Source organism: Ursus americanus, chromosome 19, assembly GCF_024610735.1.
Source record: "Ursus americanus isolate L20-20 chromosome 19, mUrsAme1.1.p, whole genome shotgun sequence".
Lineage (NCBI taxonomy): Eukaryota > Metazoa > Chordata > Mammalia > Carnivora > Ursidae > Ursus > Ursus americanus.
Window position 1 is genome coordinate 4,542,144 of NC_142145.1, and position 28,000 is coordinate 4,570,143.

The window sequence follows — 28,000 nt, forward strand, 5'->3', positions numbered from 1 at the left end:
CTAAGCTTTAGGGGTGATGGGAGATTTCCGAGCTTTTGATTTGCCCACATCATGTATCTGTAATCAGATTGAAGAATCACACTCGGTTAAAATTATCTGTATTTACTTGCAGTTGTGTTAGGGTAGATACTCTTTCTCATTATGTTGTTTCTAGATGATCTGGGGCAAATCATTTAAACCTTTATTTAGGGGTCTGAAAGGCCTACCATATGATAAATACTCCAGATTTTTTTTTTTACCTTGTTCCTAGAGAAACTGGACTGTCCATAATGGATAGTACTGGAATGAGGTCTCTTTGAAGTTTTTGAAGATTCCTGACACAATTTTCTTTTAGACCTGTAGGCTGTTTTGCTTATCAATTTGTAGTCATTTACATCAACTTTTATAGTTTGATTTATTGATTGTTGCTGTAGTAGTTGGGGATCTTCCATTTCTGTGTCTGATTCAAAAATGTGTGGTTGTTTTTTTATTTTTAGTGACTCGTGGCCTTTCCCTAAAATTTGCGTTATATATTTGCTTGTTAAACGTTCTTTTCCATTCACTTGGAAGTCAACAGCACTGTTTATTACACCTAAACTGTTATTTGACATCTGAAACGTTAAACTATTAGACAGGTGTTTGCTTTCATTTAAACTCACAGTTGATGATTCTCCATTAGAAGAGGGATATTTTATCATATTTTCACAGCACCCAGTGTTTTTTTCTTGCAGTCTAGAAGTCTTCTGATTTAAATTTCTCGCATTCATCTGAATGTTATGATTAGGTCTCTTTCTAATAGCTGGAGCTAAATTCAGTCTGTCATTTTGCATCATGCTAGTTTTAAGTGAAAACAATTTAGATTCTGTAACAACATGCTGTTTTCCTTTCAGGTTGCCAGGTTCTAAGATATTTTTGTTCATTTGTAATGACTGATTTTTGAAAACTGGTATGAACTTAGGGGCCATATTATTCTGGGAGCTAAAATTTGTGCCTTGAACTCGCATCTTTTCTCTGTTGGGCTTTGGTACTTCCAAATGTACTTGGGGTGCCTTGTCAGACAGGGATTTCTTTCTGTTCTGAACAGCTTCCTGCTGGAGGTGCAGAGTTGAGGACACCCAGGGCTTCTTCAGATGGCTGTCTGGAAGCTCCACCTTGTGGTCCATGACTACTGACCACGGTAGAAGACGCTCAGCCAGAGCAGGTCTTGTGGAAGGGGCCTGAGTCGGAGAGAACCTGAACATTTGTTTAGTGGTCAGATTAGGTGCCTTGACTTTGTTTTCCTGAAAGGATAGAGATTAGAAAATTCTTAAAATGTAAAAATGTTCTTAATGGAAAAGAAATAACATATAAAAATATCAAAATAAGAATATAAAGTAACACTACAATATATAAAACAGAATAGAAAAACAAAAAACCCATGAGCCTTCTTGAGGAAATATGTACACTTCTAATGGTTTGCATCCTTTTTAAGATGCCAACCATTCAAGATATTGTAAGATGAAGATATGTTCTACATTCTATATAAATCAACTATGAAAACTACAATTAGCTACCCATTGTCCTCCACATAGGTCCATGCTGCTCTTGCTCAGAATGTCCTTCCCTATTCTTTACATTCTTTCAACTTCCTAAGAATATGCTATCAGTATTTGTCACCAAAAAAATAGTAGTAAAAGGTGGTGTTCTTATCTTTCAGCACGCATGTTCCATCACCTTATACAGATACTAGATTCTTTGAGGGTAGGAACCATGATGTATTTATTCTTATATACTTCACATTTCTTTTTTTTTTTTTAAGATTTTATTTATTTGACAGAGAGACAGCCAGTGAGAGAGGGAACATAAGCAGGGGGAGTGCAAGAAGAAGAAGCAGCCTCATAGCAGAGGAGCCTGATGTGGGGCTTGATCCCAGAACCCTGGGATCACGCCCTGAGCCGAAGGCAGACACTTAACGATTGCGTCACCCAGGCGCCCCATACTTCACATTTCTTAAAAGATTTTATTTATTTTAGAGAGAGCTCACAAGTGCATAAGTGGGGGGGGGGGCAGAGGAAGAGGGAGAGTCTTCCAAGCAGACTCCCTGCTGCCCAAGGCAGGGCTCCATCTCAGACCCTGAGATCATGACCTGAGCTGAAACCAAGAGCTGGATGCTCAACTGACTGAGCCACCCAGGCACCCCTATACTTCACATTCTTAAATCATTCACAGTTACTATAACATACTTGTTCCAGGAAACTAAATGAATGGAAGAGGTGGTTGCATCTATACCAGGCCTTTAAGAATAAGTAGGATTTTGACTATAGGGCACTGGCTGGCTGTGTCTTGATCATTTCGTATTCTCACTGCCTAAAAGAGTGCTGGTACCTGGTAGCAATTCAACAAGAATCTGCCAGACTGACTCAAAGAGTCAGACAGCTCAAAGACAGCCAAGCATTTAGTCCTTTTAAAAAAATTGTGGTAATATAAATAAAATATAAAGTTACCACTTTGACCATTTTTCAGTATACAATTCAGTGGCATTGAGTACATTCTTTATTGTACTCCTGTTGTGTAACCATCACCATTATCATTTCCTTTTCTTCATTCCAAACAGAAGCTCTGTAGTCTTCAACAACAATTCCAGTTTTCTCTCCTTGCAGCCCCTGGGAACCTCTATTTTACTCTCTAGGTCTATGAATTTGCCCTCTCCAGGTATCTTATGTAAGTAGAATTACACAATATTTGTCTTTTTGTGCCTAGTTTATTTCACTCAGCATGTTTTCAAGGTTCATCCATGTTGTAGCAGGGGTCAAAATTTCCTTTCTTTCTATGCCTGAATAATATTCCACTGTATAGAAATCCCACATTTTGCTGATCCATTCACCTGTTGATGGGAAGTGTTTATAGTCTTTTAAATTACATTATCTTTTGAGCCCTAGAGTCCATAAAAAAGTGACATGTGACAATAATCTGAAACATGGGATGGGGAGTTCTTTTCTCACCCTCCAGCATCAAAAACAAGAGTTACAACTTGAAATAAAATTTTAAAAATTGCTAGGAATAATGTGCAAACCAGAACAACTGGTTTGCCTCTCTCTACTACTGGAGATACAGTTGTTGAGTGGAGTTGAGAGGAAAGTTGGGAGAGAATTTTGGGAAATAAGAGTTGTAAATAGGCAAAGAAAAAGTGAGTGATCCAGTTATTAAGCAGAATAAATCACACTAAAACTTAGTGGTTCAAAACAATTAATTAGGTCTGCTCTCTCACGATTCTGAGGGCTGATATGGTTTAGTTCCGATTTTTTCATGGAGCTGCAGTGAGATGACCCTGGGGCTGGTGTCACTTCCTCATGTGTGATACTAGATGCTGGCTATAAACTGGACTAACTTTAGACAGTCCCTCATGTGGTCTGGGATCCCAGAGCAAGTGTCCCGAAAGAGACAGCTTCCACCTGACCCAGCCTTGGAAGTCACGCAGGATCACCTCTGTCACAGTTCTGCCCAGACCCAGGAGGAGGGAACCAGACTCCCTACCTCCCAATAGCATGAGTATTATCACTGGTCATAAGGGCATGTGGATGGACAATCTTGTGGCCATCTTGAAAAATGGGAGTACATGTCAGAAAGCATGCTGTCTCTAGTCCGAACTCCTGTCACCTCTTACCATCTTCAAGCCTCCAATGTCACAGTACAGGTGGCCTACCAAAGGGCTGGGACGCTGTGCAATGAAGCTGCACAAAAACCTGATGGAGGCTTTAGAGAGACTTAAAGAGGAGATATAGCGGGAGATGAAGAAACCACAGTCCAATTCCTACCCAACACCAACTAACAAGGTGCCATAGCAGCATATCCCCAGGGGTCCGAGTTGTCTTACAGGCCTCATATAGACTTTCCAAGTATAAACATGGCTCTTGCTTCACTTCCACCTTCCCAATCTGTGCCACCCAAAGCCTGAACTATGCAGAGAAAGGAATTCAGAAAAATATGCTTCTAGCATACTTAAGCTGACCTAATACAAAGTCACCTTAGAGAACAATATTCCTTCTCCCACCCTGGCTATTCTTGGGAGAAGTGGGAAGATTCCAAGAAAAATCTTGGATGAGGTTTGAGTTGATGCTGAAAACAGATGAGGAGGGCTCACTTCTTGTCTGTAGATTTTTCAGGTTGGAGGCTTGTCCATGACAGCAGAGTAAGAAGTCGCCTTTCTTTACTTCCCCATAATTTTCAGAGGGCACAGAAGACCCTGCCAGGTTTCATGACCCTGAGTGAAGGGATACAGAGGTGGACTAATGAATAAGAGCTGGCTTATAACCCCTGGAGATTTGCTAGCCTGAATGAAAAAGCATGCATCAAAAAGGGGTTTGTATTAGTTTGATAGGGCTACTGTAACAAGTACCATAACTGAGGGGCTTAAGAAACAGAAATATATTGTCTCAAAGTTCTGGAGGCTACAAGTCCAAAATCAAGGTGTTGTTAGGATTATGGCCATGAAGAAAGTTATCTGTTTCAAGCCTCTCCTCTTGGCTTGTAGACGGTCATCTTCATATTCACAGGACGGTACTCCTGCACATTTGTCTGTCTCTAAATTTCCCCTTTATATAATACCAGTCATAATGGATTAGAGGCCCACTCTATTCCAGTATGACCTGATCTTAACAAATTATATATGCAATGATCCTATTTCAAACAAGGTCAAATCCTGAGATACTGGGAGTTAGGGCTTCCACACATGAATATGGGGCAAGGAGGACACAATTCAACTCAAAACAGGGTTTGACATGTACTTCTGAAGACAATGAAGAGGGAATGCAGCTGTTCTTCTGAAGGCTCTCTGAACAAGGGAGCTTAGAAGAAAACCTTATATGTCATCTTCATCAAGATACCACATGAGCAGAGACCACCAACATCAGACCAAACCAGGTCAAGAAACAAATGCCTCTCTCTCCCCTGCATTACCCAGCTGTGATGGATATTGGTAGACTGAAGTTCCAACATCCATTCTTCCCCCCATCTAGTGTTCCTTCCTAAACTGGTGCTTGGAAATCTAAAATGGACATTTTCTCCTTTGCAGTTAGGGTTCAGGATGCAATTTAGGATCAACTAACCAGACATACTTATACATTATTTGGAAGAAGTAAGGTAAAGCCACACTTCTGCAGTTTCTGCTGAAAAGTTCAATTATGAATGCCTTCAGTTTTTCAGTTGCAGAGTTAGCAGAAACCAAGTATCCAACTCACCATCTTTGTAGGTGTCCAGAAACAGCTTAGGGCATTCATTCTTCTGGACCATATTAGGTAAATACACCAAATGCCCTCACTCTATACAGTCTTTTCCTGCATACAGATGCTATCATGGGGAGAAGAACAATTCTTGAATTTGAATGAAATTCTACCTCAAAGAGATGTTTTATCAGACGTGACTAGATCATAAAATATTTAGATTTTTTTTTCCATTTGATGAAAAAAGGGTTCAAGAACTAAGCCATTTTTTTGACTCCTGCATTTTATAAACTGTAGTTACTTTTAAACAACATATTTACTACCTGATATTCCAAAAGAAAAACTCATTCTAGGTATATTCATATGAGAATAGAATTACTTGCATTCTGACGTAAAACTTAATGTAGAATATGTGTCTGAAATATGTTTATATTCACATCCTGTTTCATCTTCATCTGTTTCAGAAACATTCATCTGATGAAAATAACTTCCAAGGGCTTGTTTTGCCCCATAGCCTGTTGATGTATTATTTACTCATTCTTACAACTTCTAAGATACAGTAAATAGCCCAAAGGGTGAAACCTCTAGGTTTATATTTAAAATTTATAAAAAGACTACAAAAAGAACAATGTAAACAGCAGATGAGATCATAAATAATTCATGGAACTTAAAATACTTAAATGGTCAACAAACCAAAGCTTTATGATGTCATAACGCAACAAAAATCTTATGTTTTACTACATTATTACCATTATTCTGCCAGGTGTCGCTGGCAAATGTGGCTAAGCTGACTTAGACCTATTAAAATCTGGTTCTGTGTATTGCACCACCTGAGTGTTTCTTGATTAAAGTTGAACCAGAATTCAGTTAAGCTTAGATCTAACCACAGGCTTGCAGGAAATAGGTTTAGAATATGTTAACTGCAAATGACATGACACAAGAAAGCAAAAGTCAGATCTAGAATATGGGACATTCTCCAGGGCAAATGGTCCAGTTTTTCCAGCAAATAATTGACATCAAAAAAAAAAAAAAAAAAGGGGGCGCCTGGGTGGCACAGCGGTTGAGTGTCTGCCTTCAGCTCAGGGCGTGATCCCGGCGTTACGGGATCGAGCCCCACGTCAGGCTCCTCCGCTATGAGCCTGCTTCTTCCTCTCCCACTCCCCCTGCTTGTGTTCCCTCTCTCGCTGGCTGTCTCTATCTCTGTCAAATAAATAAATAAAATCTTAAAAAAAAAAAAAAAGGGAAGGGGGTTTGGAATGTTATAAAATAAAAGAGACCTAAAAGATATAACAATCAAATGAAAATATGTGGACCTTGCTTGGATTATGATTTAAACAAAGCCCCTAAAATAAATCTTTGAGATAAACAGGAAATTGGAATATGGACTGGTATTAGATGATATTAAGGAATTAATGTAAATAATTCTTAAAAGTTCCTGTCAGATAGAGATGCATACTAAAGTCTACAGACGAAAGAACATCGTATCTCGGGTTTCTTTTAAATACTCCAGTTTGGGGCGCCTGGGTGGCACAGCGGTTAAGCGTCTGCCTTCGGCTCAGGGCGTGATCCCGGATTTCTGGGATCGAGCCCCACATCAGGCTCCTCCGCTATGAGCCTGCTTCTTCCTCTCCCATTCCCCCTGCTTGTGTTCCCTCTCTCACTGGCTGTCTCTATCCCTCTCAAATAAAATCTTTAAAAAAAAAAAAATAATAAAATAAAATACTCCAGTTTACTCCCCACCCAAAACTACATCAAAGAAGAGCTAGATGATAGGCATATGAGTTTGTTATACTAATTTCTTTTATTTATCTTTGAGAACTTCCATCAATTAAAAAAGAAAACTAGTTTGGTGAAGCACTCCTGATAATATAATTTTTTTAGAGTTGGTTGAGTTTTATCAAATAGTCTGATCAATTTGTTTTTCACTTTATAAACTTATGCTTTTTAGACTGCATGAATCTTAGAGCTAACATGTGGTGTAGCAATAATAGGAATTAACATTTACTGAGAGCTAAGTACAAAAAACTGTTCTGGGTATTATCTAATCCTAAAACCAAAGCCAAAACACCCTGTGAAGTACCGTGAAGGATGTGCTGACATGCTGCTCAGACCCCCTTCACAAAAAGGTTGCTGCCCCCACTGCTGGGAGCTGGCCCCTGCAGGGACACCCTAGCTCCAGAAACCTACCTCACCTAAGGACATGCCTGTCCTGGGTGGCCCAAATCCAATGACAGATGAAGGAGGAGGTATAAAGGCCTGGCTATTTGGACAATGCAAAACCACCACGATAGGCTGTTTCAGCCTTAGAACTCCTGAAAATTGGCCAAAGCTAGCTGGTACCTGCCTTACTAATGACTTCTCCCTTTACCCCGTCTTCTTCCACCCTCACCTTCCACAGGTGTTCCAAGTTCAGTCCCTAATAAAGATCATGCGCGCTAGTCTCCAGGGTCAGCTTCTTAGAGACCCCAATTTGTGACAAATGTTATTATTACCACCACTACCATACCCTGTTTTACAAGGCAACTGAGGCACAAGATCAAATAACTTGCCTAAGATTATACACTTAGTAAGGGTTCCTAGAACCAGAGCTCTTAAACACAGATCTTAACTTTTTCAATTTCATGACTAAGAATCTTCCTCTGGGTTTCAGTTCTAATTCTGCCATATTTAACTGTGTGGCTTTGGTTAAATTACTTGGATGCTCTGAGCTTTGGTTTCTTCTGCCAAAAGTTGGAAGATAATTCTTTATTCTAAAATGATTAAGATGATTAAGATGAAATAATACACATAAAAGAAGCTGGCAAAAAACTGAGTAGGATAAATTCTTATTGTCAGGAGCAATACAAAGACCAGAATTTCCAATTAAGTGTTATTTCACCTTTAAGAAGCAAATGTGCACAAGTAATATTGTCCAGATTCACTATTTCTAAAACAGACATGGGCTGGAAATATAAGTATTCAATAAATATATCCAATAAAAACGCATTATATAATGACATATTTACTTCTGAATTCCTCAGATTCGGACTTGGCCAGTAACTACTAAATATGTTATGTCTGGGCAAAACTTTAAGATTCATTATCATAAGGATGTCAACTGGAATTTGTCCACTCACGTCTTCCCCCTCCCCCTTCCTTCCTTTCTCTCTCTCTCTCTTTTTTTTTAAAGATTCATTTATTCCAGAGAGACAGAGAGAGAGAGCAAGGGTGAGGGGTGGAAGGAGAGAGAATCTTAAGCAGACTCCTTGCTGGGTGCCAAACCTGATGTGGGGCTCGATCTCATGACTTTGAGATCATGACCTGAGCCGAAATCAAGAGTCAGATGCTTAACCGACTGAGCCACCCAGGCACCCCTCACATTCTCTTAGGAAATGGCCTTGCTACTGGCCCTGATGTCTATCTAGGCTGCCATGTTTTTATACTATTTATATGAGGTGTCCTTGACTCAAGGATCCCAAATCCAGACACTAGCTGGTGACAGACCATATAGCCTGGCCTGGAAAGATGAATGGGGCCTATCAGATCCAGGCTCTGGTAAATTTTAATTGAGGATCATAAAGACAATGAAAGAATTAGCACAGAAGCAAAAGCTGAAAAAATGCCATGAGCCATAGCAAGTCAACACCATGTGAAAGCTGAAATCACTGGAGCAGTGGAAACTACAATAAACAGAGGACCCTGTCAAGGAAAAAAGATTAAACAGACACAGAATTATTCATAGAATTCATATTACAATTCAAACTGCTCAAATTGTTCAAACTTTGGTCCTTCCCTTTTATGAAAACACACAATTGTCATTTGTAAGAAAGGTCACTGCTGAAAATTTTGAATTAAATGCCTTATATTTGTTTCTCAAAAATTTCCCTTCCAATTTTATTATCTGTTGACAAAGAAATCTTATTCTAGTGAGTGTGAAGATAGGCCGGCATATTTTCTTCATCAGTATTGCTTCATTGCTACTTCTTTTTTTTTTTTTTTTTGGTAAGATTCTACTTAACATATCATCTTACAAGGAAAATGTCGTTAAATTAATTAAGCAGACTCAAATGAAGTGGCAGTTCAAAGTAAACTTGGATTTGTATGAGACAAATGTTCCCAAACTACCCTATAAGATCATTTATCCATTGAAAAAAACTTTTAATGAACACCTATTTTGTATCAGGCACTTGGCATAAGAAAATGAATATGATCCCTGCCCTCCAGGAGCTCATGCTAAATTAGAAAAGACCAGTAAACAACTACTGATACAATGCCACATTAAATACAAAAAAGACAACAAATGGCAGTGATAAATGGTCAAGTACAAAAACAAATAGAATTAGGGAAACTGAACTGAGAGAAAAGAATTCTAGTACAATGGGTTAGATAGTCCCTCACAGAAAGCAAGAAATCCAAGATAGGTGCATACTATGTCTTAGAGAGCTCAGTAGGACATGAAATCTCTTACCTGTACATGAGGTTTCATTAGATCCTGTGTGTAGTAGCATGGTTTAGTTGTCATCTTTATGGGAAAGCCACAGATATGAGGCAGTTTAGATTTTAAGTCTGAAATGAAACTTTTCAACACACCTTCCAAATCTACCCTTGGAAAGAACTGTATGGGCTGACTTCTGATGCAGCTGAGAGGGTATCTGAACAATGTTAAAGAACAGTAGAACAGTTTTTGTACTTAAGAGACAAAAATTTCTTTTTTTCTTCTGAAGATTTACTTATTTATTTTAGAGAGAGAGAGAGAGAGAGCAAGCACACACACACAAGCAGAAGGAGCAGAGGGAGCGAGAATCTCAAGCAGACTCCATGCTGAGTGCAAAGCCTGACTCCGGGCTTGATCTCACGACACAGATCACGACCTGAGCTGAAACCCAAGAGTCAGACACAACCAACTGCACCATCCAGGCACCCCAAGAGATATCAATTTCTATGGAATTAAAAAAGTATTACAGTATTAACTGTTAAAAAGGCACACATAACTAAATCCTAACTATTTCATATATTGCTTATTTCATATTTTCCAAACTAAAAGTGTTTTATCACAGGGATCTTGATTCATTCCATTTTAACACTCAAAATCAAGACTGCTCATTGTGTCCTTATTATAGAGCTTTCTCTATACACTTGCAGACTAAGATATTCCAAAAACGATTTATACTAAAGACACTATGACCTTTACAGATTACAAAAGTTAAGTGTTGATAGTAAACAATAAAGAGGTTGTACCTCCAAAAGCTGTAAAAATTCAGTACAAAGAAACAACACATATAGAGTGTATTCAAGCTTCAAAAGCAATTCTTTGAGAAGAGCAGTTACTTTTTCTGATGAAAAATATTCTGAGGATTTGGAATAATGTCTTTGCATGTAATGAAAGAGAGCAGTTGATCCCCGTCAACCTCAGTTTTATATTAAGATTTGGGTTAGGAAGTGTAGAATGGAGAAAGAGAATACTACGTATGGCTCTTCCTTCTTCCCATTTGAAACTCCAGCAGGTCAGAATACAGAGACAGGAATGTGAAATCAGTACCAATTACAACTGAAGGGTTTCACCGGAACACTCATAATTATTATTAACTTATTTTAAATAATGGTAAGACAGATATTTTCTTAAATCATTGGGGTGCATTCAGTGCAAGTCAGATCCTCTAAATTTTGCCTGTAAAATTAAATAATCTTCCAAAGACAAAAATCTTCCTTAAAAGATTAATTCTTTTGATTTTACCCTTTCAATAATATCCAAAATACCACTGGAGGGAGCCCTTGGATAAGGAGAATCCTAAGACTGTCTTACTGTTAGGAATCATGTGAACATTTTTCTATCTATAGTTCCTTTTGTTGCCTAAATTGTTGCAATAGTGCTTAAAAGAAAAAAAAATAATCATTATTAAGTTCATTCTCAAATAAAAATAGAAAAATTCTATGGAAAAAAAAAACATTCAAGTAGGGGGAAAAAAGTAGAGGGGAACGCAGTTTCATTTAGGCATAGAGAAGACTGAAAATGACAACATCAGAGCCAGAAGTAAGACTGGATCATGAGATCAGCAGGGGGCTTTTGTCGTAAGTCAGTGTGTAAAAGGATATGTGAAGAGCCTTCCTTCTATCATTCTGAAGTAGACGCTGCAGTATATTTTAGTATTTCCACAATCTTCTGGAAGTTTATAGCCATACTAAAAATTAAGAACAAAGCTGAAATTCTCTTAAGAGAAAGCTAAATCGAGGTAAATTATAAGAAGCAAAAACCAAATAGCTTCTAACATAATATACATTTCTATCCCTTACCAGGCTATCCCAGTGCATCTGGAAATCTTCATATGAGTGAAAAGGACAGTCAGGGGGTGTGGTGTGAAGAATACTTACTATTTGTCCCCTTTTCATACTATGAAAGATAAAAGTTGATAAAATATTATGAGACAGTGCTTGGATATAATTTTATTTAACTATGTAATTTAATTTAGAAAATACTCAAAGAGATTTAGCCACTATCAATACATAAGTAATAAACTAATCATTTGCTCCTAGTTCCAAGTACACCATTGTATTAAATCTTAACCAGAATTATTAGGAAAAACTAAATTGAATTTATGCAAACAATATGCCAGTTAGAAACACAAAATAATGTTTAGTAAATATTGCCATACAGAAGTATGCCTAGTAACTGTTAGACTCTAAGGAAAGGTCTGTTAAGAGTTAAATGAATCAGACTCAAATCAGTGTTCCCTATCTACCTCTTCCTGTTTTGATGATTAAATTATTATGCATATTCCGTTAGTTAATTAAAGTTCTTTTTCCTAAGCAGGTTAAAATTTCATCCCAATAGTCCTATTTATATTAATAACAAGCCATTTTTTTCCCCTAAAGACAGTACAAACTTAAAACAGTTCCTATCAAATGATAATGAATCATTAATTATGTGCACAGTTTATAAGGTTTTACTGATATTATTATAATAGTTGTAATTTCATAATGAGATATCTGGAAATTTTACTTTTGTAAAGACTATGTTTAACAAAAATATAAGTGTATAATACAATTTAGTAATTGGATACCAGAAATTGATGGCTTCTGTACAAATCGCTTTAAAAAATTCAGCTTCAAAAATCCCTTTATACTTTTACACACATTGTTGCTGAAGCAAAATGAAAGAGAACTAACTATAACTTGGACCCATCCCAGATGATACAAATTGAAATCTCACCTTGGCAAAACATAGCACCAGTTGCTTAAAATTGAATGTCCTTCAATGACAGCATTCTTGTTAGTATCAAAATCCTTTATAATACTCTGAGAAATACCAAATTCTCTTAGCTTTTAATAGAAATAAGATTTAATGCGTAAGTCCTCAAAAGAATGTGCCAAACAAAAAGAAACACAGTCAATTACAAAATGGTTTTAAAGGCTTAGTTTAAGATGGAGGTGCATAACACTTTACATAATGTGATCGATATTTCGGCTTTCCCTATTTCTCTCTGTGCAATATATCAAGTATTTCATGCTCTCTCATTTTCCAATCTTGAACCTCTCTCATACTTATTTCAACTGGTTTTCAACTTTTTGATTATGTTTATAGGAAGCTGAATTCCTTCTAAAGGAAGATAGTTACATTTTGTAAGAATAGTGTCTTTTTTTTTTTTTTTTTAACTGGAGGATGAGTTAGGGAGTTGTTCCTCTATTTGGTCTTTGCAAGGGAGAGCACAGAGCCAATACTCTTCTTCTGTATCCCTTTTCCATCTCTCGGAATGCTTTTCCTCTGGTCCTCAGGTGCCCTATCTGCAGGGTATTTAAGCTTATAGTTTACCAGTCCTTTTCCACTTACAGTTTCCTTACCCAGTGGGGCATTTTAATACAGTGAATCAAAGATAAGGAGAGATTTAAGTGAAGTATTAATGTCCTCCTAAGAGGACACTGTGTTAAGACAGAATGGTTCATAATCCCTCCCCCCCCATTTAACCTATCATCATACAGCTTTCAGGAAATAATGTTCTAACTTCATTCTCTACTACTGCTTTTCAACAAACTCCAACTAAACTGGCCATTTTTTAAAATTGCCTAGACAAGTCATAAGTAACAATACACTTGCTTAAAGCACTGCCCTTATTCTGATGTATCTGAGTTCTACAATGAGAGCCTTACAGGCCTAGAGCTAGACCTAAACTCCTCTACGTTCAGCGACCGATCCTTCCCTGAATTATAGCATTTATTAAGACTAATGGAAATGAGGGAGCAGGGCAGAGCAGAGAAACATGAAAGCAGGAATAAGAAGATAAGAACTGCTGGTTATGTTGTGACGTAAGACAGCAAAGACAGTAAGAATGAATAAGGATTCATATTGTCCTGTGCACTGGAGATAAATCTTGCCCTGTGATGTATTGTGCTTAAGAGCTAAGTTGTCTAATCTGTGACCTAAGAAAAGGATGGTCATGGGGTGCCTGGGTGGCTCAGCCAGCCGGTTAAGCGTCTGCCTTTGGCTGGGGTCATGATCCCAGGGTCTTGGGATCCAGCCCCACGTTGGGCTCTCTGCTCAGCGGGAGCCTGCTTCTCCCTCTCCTTCTGCCTGCTGCTCCCCCTGCTTGTGTGCACATGTGCACTCTGTCAAATAAAGACAGAAAATCTAAAAAAAAAAAAAAAAAATGATGGTCAGTGCTGGGATGGCTGTGAATGTCAGGAAAGACTGACTGCAGGTGAATAAATAGATTATCTGAGGGAAAACAGAACCTAAAATCGAATTCAGAGAGGGTAGGTATCCCGTCCAAATAGTCACAGTATATGGGTTCTCATATACACCCACTTACATAGCTTGAGTTTATATATCCTTCTGGCTATTTTCAACACTAGTCGGAGATTCAAGCAAATTACTGCTGAGATCTCCATGGTACCAGCACTTAATGTCTATATTGGCTTTTCTCAACATAGATTTTTCTGAAGACTGGCTAACTACCCAAGTGTTCACCATATGCCCCAAGAGAAAGTTAACCTCTTATCTGTATTAACTTAAAAAATATTTATAATGTGTCCTTTTCTGAACAGACCTGCACTTACAAGATACTCAGTAAGTATCCCTTCTTCCTTATAATGCCAAGCTAAAGAATTTGGACTTTATTTGCTCTAGGCGATGCTGGGATACTAGAGATATTTAGTTTGGGGCCATCTGTTTTAGAAAGAGAACTCTACTGATACTGTGAAGAAGAATTAGAGAATAAATAAGGGGAAGGCTGGAAAAAAGAAAGCCAATATAGAAACCATTTTAATGGTTCAGGCAAAGAAGAGAGTTTAATTAGAGCAGCAGAAATGGAGAGAGACAAAGAAATTTCAGAGACCTAGGCTATTAATGGCTGATTGGATATAGGAAGTGAGATCCAAGGATAACTCTGAAATTTGTAGCTGGTTAACTTATTGGCTATTGATGCCAGTAACCAAGAGCAAATACAAGGAAGGAGAGAGTTAGGGCTAGGGAGGGTGACAAATAATTCAGTCTCAGGCATAACCGAGATTGCGCATCATTAGTACATTCATGTGAAAATATCTGAGAAAGCACAAATTGCAACTATACAAGAATATTTGGGAGGTAAGTGTATAGGCTTACCACTGAAAGAGTTGAACCTGCTAAGGAAAAGAAAGGTGGACTGAAAATGGAACCCTAGGGAATAGCAACATTTAAAGTGCAATAAGAGAAGAAAGAACCATGAATGAATGGTAGAAAATTCTGGATAAAAGAAGTTTCAGAGAAATCAAAAAAGGATATGATTTCAAGAAGGAAACTGCATGGTGTACTGGGTGTTATACGCAAATAATGAATCATGGAACATTACAACAAAAACTAAGGATATACTGTATGGTGACTATCATAACATAATAAAAATTATTATTAAAAAAAAAAAGGAAAGGGTAGAAAAAAATGTCAGAGTTCCAAGGTTTCAAATATGAATTCCCTCAAACATCTTTTTCTCTGAACTCCTAAAGTCATGTAAGTTCTTATGATGCTTAGTCTGGTACTATACTGTCAAACCCTGTTATTTGTTATTTTTTTTCAATACATAATAAATATCTATTCCTGTCAGGCTCTATGGGTCGTACAAATTTGAGTCAAGAAACCTAACGCTAAGTGAAGGAAGTATAATGTAGTGTAGCAGAAAGAACAGAGTCAAAAGAAAAACTCTTAAATCCTAAATCACTTTCTTACCACCTTCATGACTTAGAGAAAATTACTTAACCTCTGTTTCAGCTTACCTACTTAAGGGGAATGAAAGTGTAGAAGATAAACTGGAAAGAAGAGAAAGAGTAAACATCCTGCTCCTCACCTTTATTCCCCTCACCAGACCTATAACCAATACTAGATTTTGACAAAAGGAAAATTCAATGCAATTATCTTTTAGTCTATATGGGGAACAAAGGTAAATAAGGCAAAAACCTAGACTCTCAAAGAGATCACAACTTAGTAGGAACATAGACATGTATGAAACTAATTTTTGTAACAGTCAGAATATGAAAAATGCCATATCAAAAATTTAGGTAAAGTGAGATTTGGAGGAGCTGATGATCAATTATAATTTAGGGAATCAATTTAAATGAATAGAACAAGTGTGTATTGAGTATATAATGTTGAGTAGAAGAGAGGCGTACATCTTCCCCATTTCTGGTGTTTGCTCCCATGTTGAGAAAGCGTTAATACATATTCCCCATGTCTCTTTGCCCTTCCATTCATTCCTCTCTAGGGCAGGCCAGGTGACTTACCTAGTTGATAAAACTGGGACAATTCCTTCTTCTTCCTCTTGGGAACTGGCCTGCTGGCAGAAAGTAGTGTACTGCATTCTGTCATATGGGGAATGGTGCCTGATCTCCCAAGGGAGCCTGTGGGTTTCCATTACTCCACAAGTAGGTGGGGAATCTACCTAATTCTAGGGTTCAGATAGGCCACATTCTCTAATAACTGTTTTTTTTTTTTCAATAATAAACAGTGTGACCATATATCCATTAAAATAAATAAAATGGAGACCAAACTTGAAGATTCCTTAAGCAGACAAAACCAGTTAAACCACAGAAGTAAAACCTAATCTAGCTCATTCTATAACACAACTGAAATTTAATTATTTCTTGTAAATGCCTCTAAAAATCATAAGTAAAACTTAAATTGTTTCCCAAAACAGAGTAAGATAATCACTTTTAACCAATCCCCTGTCATTTGGAAAACCCCATTACTATAACCAATCATTATAAAGATAAAACAGCTTCCACATTTTCATTATATAAGTTGTCCTGCAACAACACCGTTCTGAGTTTCATTACACTGTTAGTCTGAAGACTCTTGGTTCACAAACTATTCTTTTACGTACAATAAACTCAATAAATACAATTTTAGTTGATCTGATTTTATTTTTAACATATCCTAGTTCATATATGTTGGGCCAGTATCCCCTTAGGTTAGTGTCCCTTTCATTCTCAAAAGTATCCATTTGGGATCATAAATTGTATTCTCATCCTAGTAATAAAGATGGTATTCTCATCTCTATATGTCTTATTCTTCTTTGTCAATCTCTAATTGATTCAAAACTCTAGATATATAAAGTACAAGTCTCATCCATAGAAAATTCAAAGGGCAGTAAGACATGATATTAGTCCTTAAGAAGCTTATTATAAAGTAAATTGGGGATATAAAAATGAGTATAATTCTAAACATACAACTAACTATGTGAGCATGGTGCAGAATAGAATGAAGGTTTGTAAGAGGCTGGGAGGTCACAGTGGCTCCAAGCCTTGGAAATGTTCCTCATCAGTACAAGATATTCATGTCATGCTGCCCATTCCATTTGTTTTTACACAGGTTGTTTCCCTACTGGCTTACATAATTCCTGAGGGCCAGATACTAGATCCTATTTATTTTTGACTTGTCTATTGCCTCAACATAGCAGGTAATCAAAAGTTAAAGAGGAGTATGAATGGAATAGCACTGGAGCTGACCCTTAAAGGATGGGCAGGAGGTATAGCTAATGAGAGGGTCACTCTAAGCAAAGGAGGAGTCATCTGTCTCAGCGTAGACACTACTGACAATTCGGGTTAGGTAACTCTTTGCTGGGGTAGAGACGGGGTTGCTGCTATGTGCACTGTAGGATTTTTTAGCAGCATCGCTAGCCTTAAACCACTAAACACCCCTCCCCCTTTGTCATAACCAAATTTTTGTTCAGACATTACCAAATGGTTCATGGGGAACAAAGTCATTCATTTCCTTCTCCACCCCCCTCTACTGAGATCCACTGTCACAGAAGAAGGAAAACAATATTTATTGAGTTACTATTAATGTGTAAGTTTCTATGCCTGGTGCTATGGGAATTAGTAAAATAAAAGACATATTCTTCTAAGAAGGCAAACAGCGTTACGTATATATTTTTTACAAATTTAAAAAGTGCTACCAGAATGCTAATGAGAGGATATTACATTTAGTATGAGCTGAAACGGTGTTTTTAATATTTGGAGGTGAAAAAAGAGGCAAGAAGTGAGTGCTGAGGCAGGACAGGGTGGTGGAGAGTGTGGACTGCCATCTAAAAAGATTTTTGAGCAAGAGAATAATATGATTAAATCTGTGTCAGGGGTGCCTGGGTGGTTCAGTCGGCTAAGCAGCTGCCTTCAGCTCAGGTCATGACCTCTGGGTCCTGGGATGGAGCCGCAGGTCAGGCTCCCTGCTCAGTGGGGAGTCTGCTTCTCCCTCTCCCTCTGCCCCACCCCTATGCTTGTGCTCTGTCTCTCTCAAATAAATAAAATCTTTAAAAAAATTTTTAAATATCTATGTTAAATTGACAGAATGATGTTTTCTTTTTTATAATAATTTTTTATTATGTTATGTTAGTCACCATAGAGTATATCCTTAGTTTTTGACGTAATGTTCCATGATTAGAATGATGTTTTCTTTGAGTAAATAGATTTAGAACAGTATCAACATATCAAGCATTTAATAATGGACTTTGATAAAAAAAAACATTATTACTCTTCTTGTTAAAAATTAAAACCTACTAGCATATTGGTAATAAAGTATACAGTAAACACAGCAAAGTTAATTATAGAAATCAAAATATGTGGTACCTCAGGTAGTGGCAGTCTGATTGTGTAAGCTTCTATACTTATGCAAACTTGAGTTTCGGTTACATTGATGTTTAATACTGAAAATAAAATATTAAACGGTGAACTTTCTGGACTTGTTACTCCATTTTATTAAGTTAAATATTTTAAGTAACAAAAAAGAACTTTATTCACGTTAGAAACTCAATTAAGAATATGTATTTTTTTCCACACATGGTAAAAATCCAAAAAAATCACCATATAATGTTTGAGAGTCTGCAGATGAGACAGAGGCCTGAAACAACACAGATATATGGGCATGTATGTATTGGGGGGGGTCACAGGGCAGGGTTACAATAAGAACAATGAGACATCCCACAGTTAGAAAAATTCAACAAGTACCTTTTACAAGCTTGATTTCTATTATATGTGAAAAATGGACACTGTCTTCTTAAATCAGGAGAGGTGCCATGCCAAGCTTCTAACTTTATAGTCTCTTCCTAACAAATGCCTATCAATATACCAGCATATATAATACAGATCTCATAGAGCCCCAAAGCTTCTACCTTGCTTTCTCATAATTAGAATTACTTATATAAGGCAGAGAGTGGTTGTCTTGGGTAGGGGTAGTACCTGAAAGAAAGCATGAGGGGATTCCTGGAGAACAGGTAATGTTCTGTATCTTGATTCAAGAAATGGTTATGAGGATATGTTTAGTCTGTGAAAATCCAATGAGCTATACACTCACAATTTGTCAGTTCTGCTACAGAATATTACATTTGGTAAAACTGAAAGCAAAATTCTAACACAAGAGTGAGGAATTTTGCTCTTCTAAACTTTTATCTTTAACCTCTGACAGCTATAGCCTCTTACAGTGTCTGGGGATGAAACTGAATCTCTATAATGAACCCATCTGTCCGGAGCTGGAGCACAGTGACTGCCGCTGTCCAACCTGAACATAAAACTAGGGCAAGGAGGGCAAATAGGCTTCAGCCCGAAAGTCAACTCAAATTAAATAGCTGTGGATTATAGGTGCTAGCTCAGGATTTAAGGCTATGCCCAAATTGTGGTGAAAGCTACCATGATTGATTAATGTTTACTTGGGCTTAGGATTGCCACCTGTCTGCTCTTTGTGGAGTACTGTTTAGGAACAGGTCTACTTGAACAGCCATGCTTATCAATGAAAAGAATTAAACCATACTATAAACTGTGTATTTTAGATCACCTTTGTCTCTTTAAGCAATCTTTTTTTCTCTTTTAAGGAAAAGAAGAATTATGTTCTCATAAGAAATACATCTTTTACTTACAACAGTACTAAAGAATTTTCAATGATATGACTCTGGAAACTATACATTACAAATGTCTGCAGAATTTAACTTCTTCAGAGAAATAATTTTAATTAAGTATAGAAATCAAAAATATAGATTTTATTTCAATTAAGAGAAGTGAATTTTTTCTCTTATAAGTAAAAACATATATAGTGACCCAGAGATGATGTCCTGGGTAAAACTGTGCTTATAATAATACCGGATTATATTCTGATATTCATCAAGATTGCAATAACCCAACAATCTGTAACACTGTTTTAATGACTGTTAGCCATATTAATGTTTTATCTATTGACTTATGCATTTTTACTTACCAATAGCATTTTGCTTTCCCATCCGAGAAAGAAATCCTTTTCCTTAAAAAATTCATAGGGTATGTCATATTATTATATCATACAAATCATGCTTAATAAATACAACCTTTTTATGTTTAATTATCAAAGCTAAGGAAAATACCTTAAACTGCAGTTTTACACAAAGGAATATCGAAAGTTCAGAGAAAAAAATACAACCACTCGAAAAGTATCTTTTCAATTAAAAGGAGAGAAATACCCAATTCTTCCTTCTAACATTTATTTCCTGGCATCAGATACTTAGAAAATGGTCAGACCTCAACACAAAATCCAGAACAGCCTTTTGGTTCCAACAATTTTTGGTAATTTGTATTCATTTTATTATAATCCTCCATAACTTATATTTATTCCTTTCTAAACATCAAGTATGACATAATTTTTAAAAATTTTTTGAAAAAACATCAGCAGGCCTCTGGATATCATCCTAAGTAAGAAGATGACATTTATGCTGTTGTGGACTTGCCTGAGAAGGCTTAGCTGGGCTTATGCTTTAAAAACTGTTCCCTAAAAATAAAATATCTTGAAATTTAAAACAGATGCACAGAATAGAGGTACTCTAGTTCAGAAACCCCCAATGACTGAAAGAGATAAAGTCACCTTGCACCAAGAGATGGCCAGTTTTATTCCAGGCTGGAGCAAGTCTAGCCGTGAGTGAATATGAAAGGCAGTTTTGAAGAATTACAGGAATTACTCTTTGTGGAGCCTCTACCTAAACATATTAAAGAACAAAACACAGGCAAATTTACAGAAATCGGTATGTCCTATAAACTCAAAAAAAATGTGTGTTTAGATCCACTCGAGAACCTGGGTTTTTGATATGAGTTACAGTCATCACTACAGCTAATCCTATCTGGTTCTAAAGTTGAATTAGTGTTAAAACATATTCGCTTTGAAACCATGAAGACTATCATGCTACAGTGGCCAGATTCTTCCTCCTCATCCTGGCCCAAAGTTTTAGAGTTCCTGTGCTAGGATCCTAGATTATACTTTGTATTCTGCTCTGCACAGAGGAAACCAGCCCAGGACTATATTATAATTTTCATTGTTGTTCACTCTAGATCAACATCAGAAAACAATTACTTACATGGGCACACATGAAACCAGCAGACTATCTCTACCTGTAGAGAATTTTTTAAAATCAAGACTTTTACTTCTGACTAATAAAAAGTAATAGGATCCAGATTTATCCTCCCACTTGAGGTAACTAAAAAACTGAGTAAGTTCTATGAAACAGTGGTTCACAAGACACTGGACATCTAGGAACAAAGAAGAGCAATCCTTAAGAGATGGGACACCTACAATTACCCCCCACCCCCAGCATATTGATTAAAGAGGGTTTCTAGGTTGTGGTGCAGGGACGCAGAACCCTGGAAGAGCCAGGCCAAGAGGCTTAAGGGAGCTAGTTTTGGGGGCAAAGTATTAGAGGGGAGAGAGCTGCACAGAGAGCAAACTCTGAGATCAGCAGAGTCCCTCTTAAGTCATCAGCTGAGTATGGATTAGCCACATGCATGTAAGGAAAACACCCAGGGCTAGGGAAAGAACCAAGGTTTTCTTCTATATAAACATCCTTGCAAATATAGTCCAAAAGAAAATACTGCCATTGCCACTCTTAGCAAGATATGCAGAAAAATGAGAGAACCAAGGAGAATTTCCCAATATTATTCACCCCTCATTTCTGTACTATTTTGGTTTCTGGTGAATTTTCCCAGGGTACAAGTGACTAATTTGTTGGCAGTGAAGCCCAAATCTGTTCAATTTGTTTCACAGATATTTTAATTAAGGATACTATTAACAGGACTTCAAACAGCAGGATGAAGCCAACATGCAACATTTATCTCAAACATGAAACCAGGCACTCAGGCCTAAACAGCTGAACAAATCCCATAAACTATCAGGATCTTCCTTAGAAAGCCAAATGGCTTTCTCCTTGATTCTGTACTGACTTTCTGCTTGGACTGAGGCATTAGCCCAGATACAGTAGAATGTATCAGCGTACATTCAGACTTGGCATACAAGGAGGAAATGGAGGGCAGTTCTGTCATCCATAACCATCCTGATTCATGACCTGGATGCCTCCCAGGGCAAAGATAGTGTCATTGACTACTGCAGCTAAAGTCAAGGCCAAATTTTATACCATGTTTTCTCAATAATTGATACAAAAGGTAGATAGAAAATAAGAAGACTATAGTAACTTAACAACACCATCAACTGCTGTGACCCAATTAGCATTTATAGACTACTTGACACAACAGCAGAGTACACATTTTTTTTTTAAACATTTTATTTATTTGACAGAGATAGAGACAGCCAGCGAGAGAGGGAACACAAGCAGGGGGAGTGGGAGAGGAAGAAGCAGGCTCATATCGGAGGAGCCTGATGTGGGGCTCGATCGCATAACGCTGGGCTCACGCCCTGAGCCGAAGGCAGATGCTTAACCATTGTGCCACCCAGCCCCAGAGTACACATTGTTTTTAAGTAGACAAGGAATATTTACGAAGGAAGACCATATTCTGGGCCATAAAACAAGTTTCAATAAATTAAAAAATGTTCAAATTACATAAAACATGTTCTCTAGCCACAATTAAATTAGAAAACAATAATAGAAGGATCCTTGAAAAATCCCTGGATATGTGGAAACTACATAACACACTCCTAACTAACCCACAGTTTGAACAGGAAATCAAAGGGGAATTAGCATTTTGAGCTGAGGAAAATCAAAGCAAAACACATACATAGGAGGAAATTTATAGCACTAAATGTCTCTGTATTAGAAAGGAACGTTCTCAAAACAATGGCCTCAGTTTCCACCTTAAGAAACTAAAAGAAGAAGAGCAAAGTAAACCAGAAGTAAGCATAAGAAAGTAAATAATAAAGACAAAAATGAAAAGCAATGAGATACAAAACAGTAAAACAACAGAGAAAATCTATCAAACCAAAAGCTTGTTTTTTGCAATCAATAAGCTTGGTAAGTCTCTGGCAAGACTGATTAGGGAAGAAAAAAAGAGACAAGACATATTACCAGTATCAGGAATGAGACAGGTGACATAACTACAGATTCTACAGCAAAAGAAATTAAGTGAATATTATAAACAACTTTATGTCAATAAATTTAACAAGCTAGGTGAAATGGACACATTCTCGGAAATAGATAATTTGAATAGTTCTATCATGTAGTCAAAAACCTTCCCACAAGGAAAATGCCAGGCACAGATAATTTGGTGAATTTTCCTAAGTACTTTCGAAAGAAATAAAAATTCTATACAAACTCTAAAGACTAAAAAGGTGGTTCTTTCTTGCAAAGCAATAACATATGAGAAAGATATTTTAATTTTTGTTTTCTGACAAAAGAAGTTGAGCACAAAATCAATATAAATAGTTTTTGGAATTATTATCCTTTTAAAAACTTACTTTTGCTCCATATTTTTCAATATAGGCATTAAGTTTTCCAGCTTTATAAAATGGTATCTATAACAAAAAACAACAAAAACCCACATTTATAATAATTGCTTACTACAAATATATTATTAAATAATGCAATACATAAAGAATTTAAACATTATACAACAGCCTACCTATCATCAGGCTATCATCCTAACAGCTTCTATGCCTTGGAGAAGCAAGTGATAATAAATAGAACCTAAAATAGAATCTGGGGGTACATTCTCTAAATGAGGAAAAGCCTTTCTGAGAGAGACATGAACCTGGAAAAGGAAAAGGCTAATAAATTTCATATAATATTTAACACCTTTCTTTTTTTTTTTTTAAAGATTTTTTATTTATTTATTTGACAGAGATAGCCAGAGAGAGGGAACACAGCAGGGGGAGTGGGAGAGGAAGAAGCAGGCTCCCAGCGGAGGAGCCCAAAGTGGGACTCGATCCCGGCCACGCCCTGAGCCGAAGGCAGATGTCCAACGACTGCGCTACCCAGGCACCCCAACACCTTTCTTAATAATAAGTTTCTAGGCATAAATAAGGAAAATGGACACAAATGTAAGCTCAAGGAAAAGTTCAAAAGGCCAAGGTGCTTCAACTAACCAATGAAAAAAACAGAAATCTAAAGAAGATATTATTTTTAACCTGACAGATTGGCAGATATGTAAAGGGTGTTAATACCTGGTGTTTATGAGAATGTGGGAATATAGATTCTCTCAATATACTATTAAAATGCCATCTAGTACAAGCTTTTCAGAGAATAATTTAGCATTACCTAGATTTTAGTTTAAAATGTACTGCAATCACACTTCTAGGAATTTAACCCACAGAAACTACCAAATAAAAATGATATAATCTCAATGATGTCTTCTGAAGCACTGTAGCTGTGCAACTAGAAACTCAGATATGCATTAGAAAATATTAACCAAATTATTACACATCCATACAACGAAATATTTGACATCCTTAACAATGAATAAGATGTATGTACTGAAACAGAACAACATCCAGGAGAGTCTGTTCAAGGAGAAATCAAAGGCAAATTTCAAAATAGTATGTATAAAAACCCAATTTTGTACTTTAAATATTTTCAAAAAATTTATAGTATATCTTTGCAAGAAAGCAAAACACATTTTTAGATGGCTACTTTTCTTTAAATATTCTTGGTAAGATTAATATTCTTGGTAAGATTTCTTTTAATATTCTTTAACATTCTTGTTAAGATTAGGATGCTTGAATATACAAGAACTCTGAAACAATGTCGTCCTTGTTCCATTAAGATTTTCAGGTAGAGAAGAACACCATAAGAGGTAGTAGTGTTTACTTGTCTATCAACAGTTTATCTTTCTTAAAAATGATATCAAGAATGAGAAAATAAAAGATGAATACATAACCATGTAACTTGGAAGAAAAATTAAGGAACTAAAGATTTTTTTATGGCTTGTTAATATTAATGAATGTTCACTGGATTCTGAAGAACTAAATTCTCAGAATATGAGGATTTTCAGAAAGATTTTTTTTTTTTAAAGATTTTATTTATTTATTCGACAAAGAGAGAGACAGCCAGCGAGAGAGGGAACACAAGCAGGGGAGTGGGAGAGGAAGAAGCAGGCTCACAGCGGAGGAGCCTGATGTGGGGCTCGATCCCATAACGCCGGGATCACGCCCTGAGCTGAAGGCAGACGCTTAACCACTGTGCCACCCAGGCGCCCCTTCAGAAAGATTTTTGATAAAAATCTCAGAATAATATAATTTTTATAAAGATTTTTGGCATTTTCATTATCATTCCCAGTGACATACCGCACTGGGAAATGTTTCTTATTCAGGGTTTATTATGTGTAAATTTTTGTGTTTTTTAATTTTTTCTTTTTTTTTAAAAGACTATTTATTTGTCAGAGAAAGAGGTGGAGCAAGCACAAGCAGGGGGAGCAGCAGGCAGAGGGAGAAGCAGGTTCCCTGCTGAGCAAGGAGCCCGATGTGGGACTCGATCCCAGGACCCTAGGATCATGACCTGGGCTGAAGGTAGACACTTAACTGACTGAGCCACCTGGGTGGCCCTAATTTTTTTTTTTTTTTAATTTCCAAATTAAAAAAAAAAAAACAAAACCCAAACTGTCAGGGGTCCTGGGTAGCTCAGTCGGTTAAACATCTGCTTTCGGCTCAGGTCATGATCCCACGGTCCTGGGATCAAGCCCTATGTCAGGCTCCCTGCTTAGTGGGGAGTCTGCTTCTCCCTCTCCCTCTGTATGTGTGCGCACACTCTCTCTCTCAAATAAGTAAATAAATAAATATTTGGGGGGAAAAAAAGAAGAAAAGACATATCAAGTTTAAAATAAACTCTCAATCTAAGTTCTTTAAAAACAACTGGAGATACATTGGAATAGGAAACTTCTTTATATTAAGTGGAATTCTAAAGAAAATATTAAAAAAAGATTAAGCCAATGCTATCTTAAAACTATGCTATAATATTTTATTCATCAATAGTCTTTATCTTAGCATTTGTGACAAAAAACTAGATATTAAATTAGAACCACAAAAATGAATTTTAAACATCAGATATATCAAAGTCTATAAGTGGTTCAATCAAACTACAACACAGGGTAATTTGGCTTCATAAACAACCTTCAATTTGAGCTAAAATTAATAGCTGAATTATTGCTTATCAATACTGCTCCCAATAATTAGTAATAATACTTCGTAAAATTTTAAAATACTAACCGCCATCACTACCCAAATTTGGCTTAATATTCCAGGCACAGGTGATGTAAGAATATCTTGGTGCAAATACAGCAATTGCCTGTGGAGATAAAATATGTAATTTTAAAGTGGACTTTCCCTCTGTCTGATTTTACTTTATCATAACATTTTGAAAATTGCTTAGTTCTATTCAAAAGTTTATATTATTTTCTAGGGGATGATTGTGTTATAGACTTCTGTATCTTTACCCATGATTAACATGGTAACTTGAACATTTAGCCACTCAGCCAGGATTTAAGAATGTTACAAGCTTTCATATATTGATATGAATATTGTCCCTGCCTCTAAGTTTCCCAATCTCTTTCATCCGTGAACCTAAATTCCCCATTTAAAACTCCATTTCTGTCCAAATAGAGATTTGAAGATGTCTAAATATTGTTAAGAATCCAGTTCTTCTAACTTTCGTTTTCTTTTTTAAGTGGTAGTCAGGAGGTACTGGAGGCAAAAGTCTAAGGATTTCATCTATCAGTGAAGTTATCAACTACTTCAATGTTAGAACTACTGACTACATGCTTTTCCTTCAAAACGGAAATTTTTTCCAAGCCTAAAAGAAGTGGGTAGTGGTTTCATTTTAGCATTCAACAGCCAAATGAACTCACAAAAATCACAATTCAAATTATCATCAAGCATTTTGTTTCAAAGGCCAAGGAAAAGGTGGATAAAACACATGAAAATTTTCAAAATTAATATCAAGAAATATCACGAAAACAAACTTTAAAAAATAAGAGAGTGTGTGTGGCGAGGAAGGGTTACCTCAAAAAGAAAGATGGGCCAGTCTGTTTCTGGCCAGAACCCTGGTGCAGAACCAGGCGCGGTGGGTACTTGGTTTTGCAGGCCTGCCTTTGTCTGACATAGCTAAGTCTCTCCTCAATCTGTTCCAGCCTCTTTGTCAGTTACTGGGACAGTGAATCAAGACACCTCACTTTGTGGGCATGGCCACCTTCAATTTGAGGGTAAACAGCAGAAAATCTCAGGTTTTCCACCCATTTGTTTCCAAAATGAGTCAGAGGTAATCGTTCAATAAGTATCAAATTATACCTTAGCACAAAGGGTACAGGCTCCTGGATGTACTTTAGTGGGAAAATATACAATGGGGAGAAGAAAACTTTTGTAAATAAAGGCAAAATGGGAGGACACCCCAAGAATGTCTTATTTCTAGCTCCTAGCAATCTTGTGTTTGTTCCTCTCCAAGAACTTCAGTTACAGATATAATCTGTATTCTAAGAGTCCTTCTTTGAGTGACTCAAACAATTTAAGGGACTAATACATGGCGGGTTCTTAGCAATAATGGGGTTATACTTTAGGCTTCAACCAAGCTCTTTTTCAAAAACTATCTTGGGACATTTCAAAAGTTCCTGGAGAAATACTCTTCAGAAATCATCTTATGTTGACCTGCAAATCAAGAAACTATATTAATCTAAAATGTTTACAGTATCTCCTAAAGTGTCCATAAACCGTAGGTACTCAGTAAGTATTTATTAATTTCTACCTCTAAGTCTTGGGAACATGATTTATCAATGTCCATAAAAAATTTAAATTAAAAAGATCACACGAGAAGTCACAAACATAAAAACTCAATAATATGACATTCAATCTCAAATATTTTAAGTCCTTCCAAAATGTAATCCAATATACCTGGTCAGAACAAAACTGAATTCCTTTATTTAAAATTATACACACGGATTAAATGAAAGAGTATTTTGTTTTAAAGGAGATACTTCTAAAACAGCTCTTACAGGTCTCAAAAACTTTAGAAAGCCTTGTAGAATGGATTTTTTACCTGCACATCTTCATTTGTGTACTCCTGATCTCAGTATCTGCCACCTCATTACTCAATATTATTCTGACAGCACAGAGTTTGTGTAAATCTGGAGGTGTGACAAAGAACAGTGATTGCTGCCTAGAATCATTCATATTT

The 28,000-nt window shown here is 36.7% G+C and overlaps 1 protein-coding gene across 1 annotated transcript; it reads right to left on the reverse strand.

The window, feature by feature from the left end:
• On the reverse strand, positions 1–27,996 carry C19H18orf63 (chromosome 19 C18orf63 homolog). Its single transcript, XM_087869988.1, has 12 exons — positions 27,863–27,996; positions 26,044–26,122; positions 23,302–23,358; positions 20,491–20,602; positions 19,855–19,896; positions 18,237–18,313; positions 12,364–12,473; positions 11,448–11,544; positions 11,250–11,335; positions 9,625–9,808; positions 240–1,259; positions 1–57 (listed from the first exon to the last, which is right to left on the reverse strand). Exons 1-12 carry the CDS (start codon positions 27,994–27,996, stop codon positions 1–3), a joined length of 2,055 nt encoding a protein of 684 aa, XP_087726114.1.
• Between the last annotated feature and the right edge of the window lie 4 nt (positions 27,997–28,000).

Coding starts and splice junctions, on each gene's coding strand:
- C19H18orf63 (XM_087869988.1), bottom strand. CDS start 27,996: ATGAATGATTCTAGGCAGCAATCACTGTTCTTTGTCACACCTCCAGAT. Junction 26,123..27,862: donor ACACAAATGAAGATGTGCAG/GTAAAAAATCCA, acceptor TTATCTCCACAG/GCAATTGCTGTATTTGCACC. Junction 11,545..12,363: donor TGGTGCTATGTTTTGCCAAG/GTGAGATTTCAA, acceptor TATCTTTCATAG/TATGAAAAGGGGACAAATAG.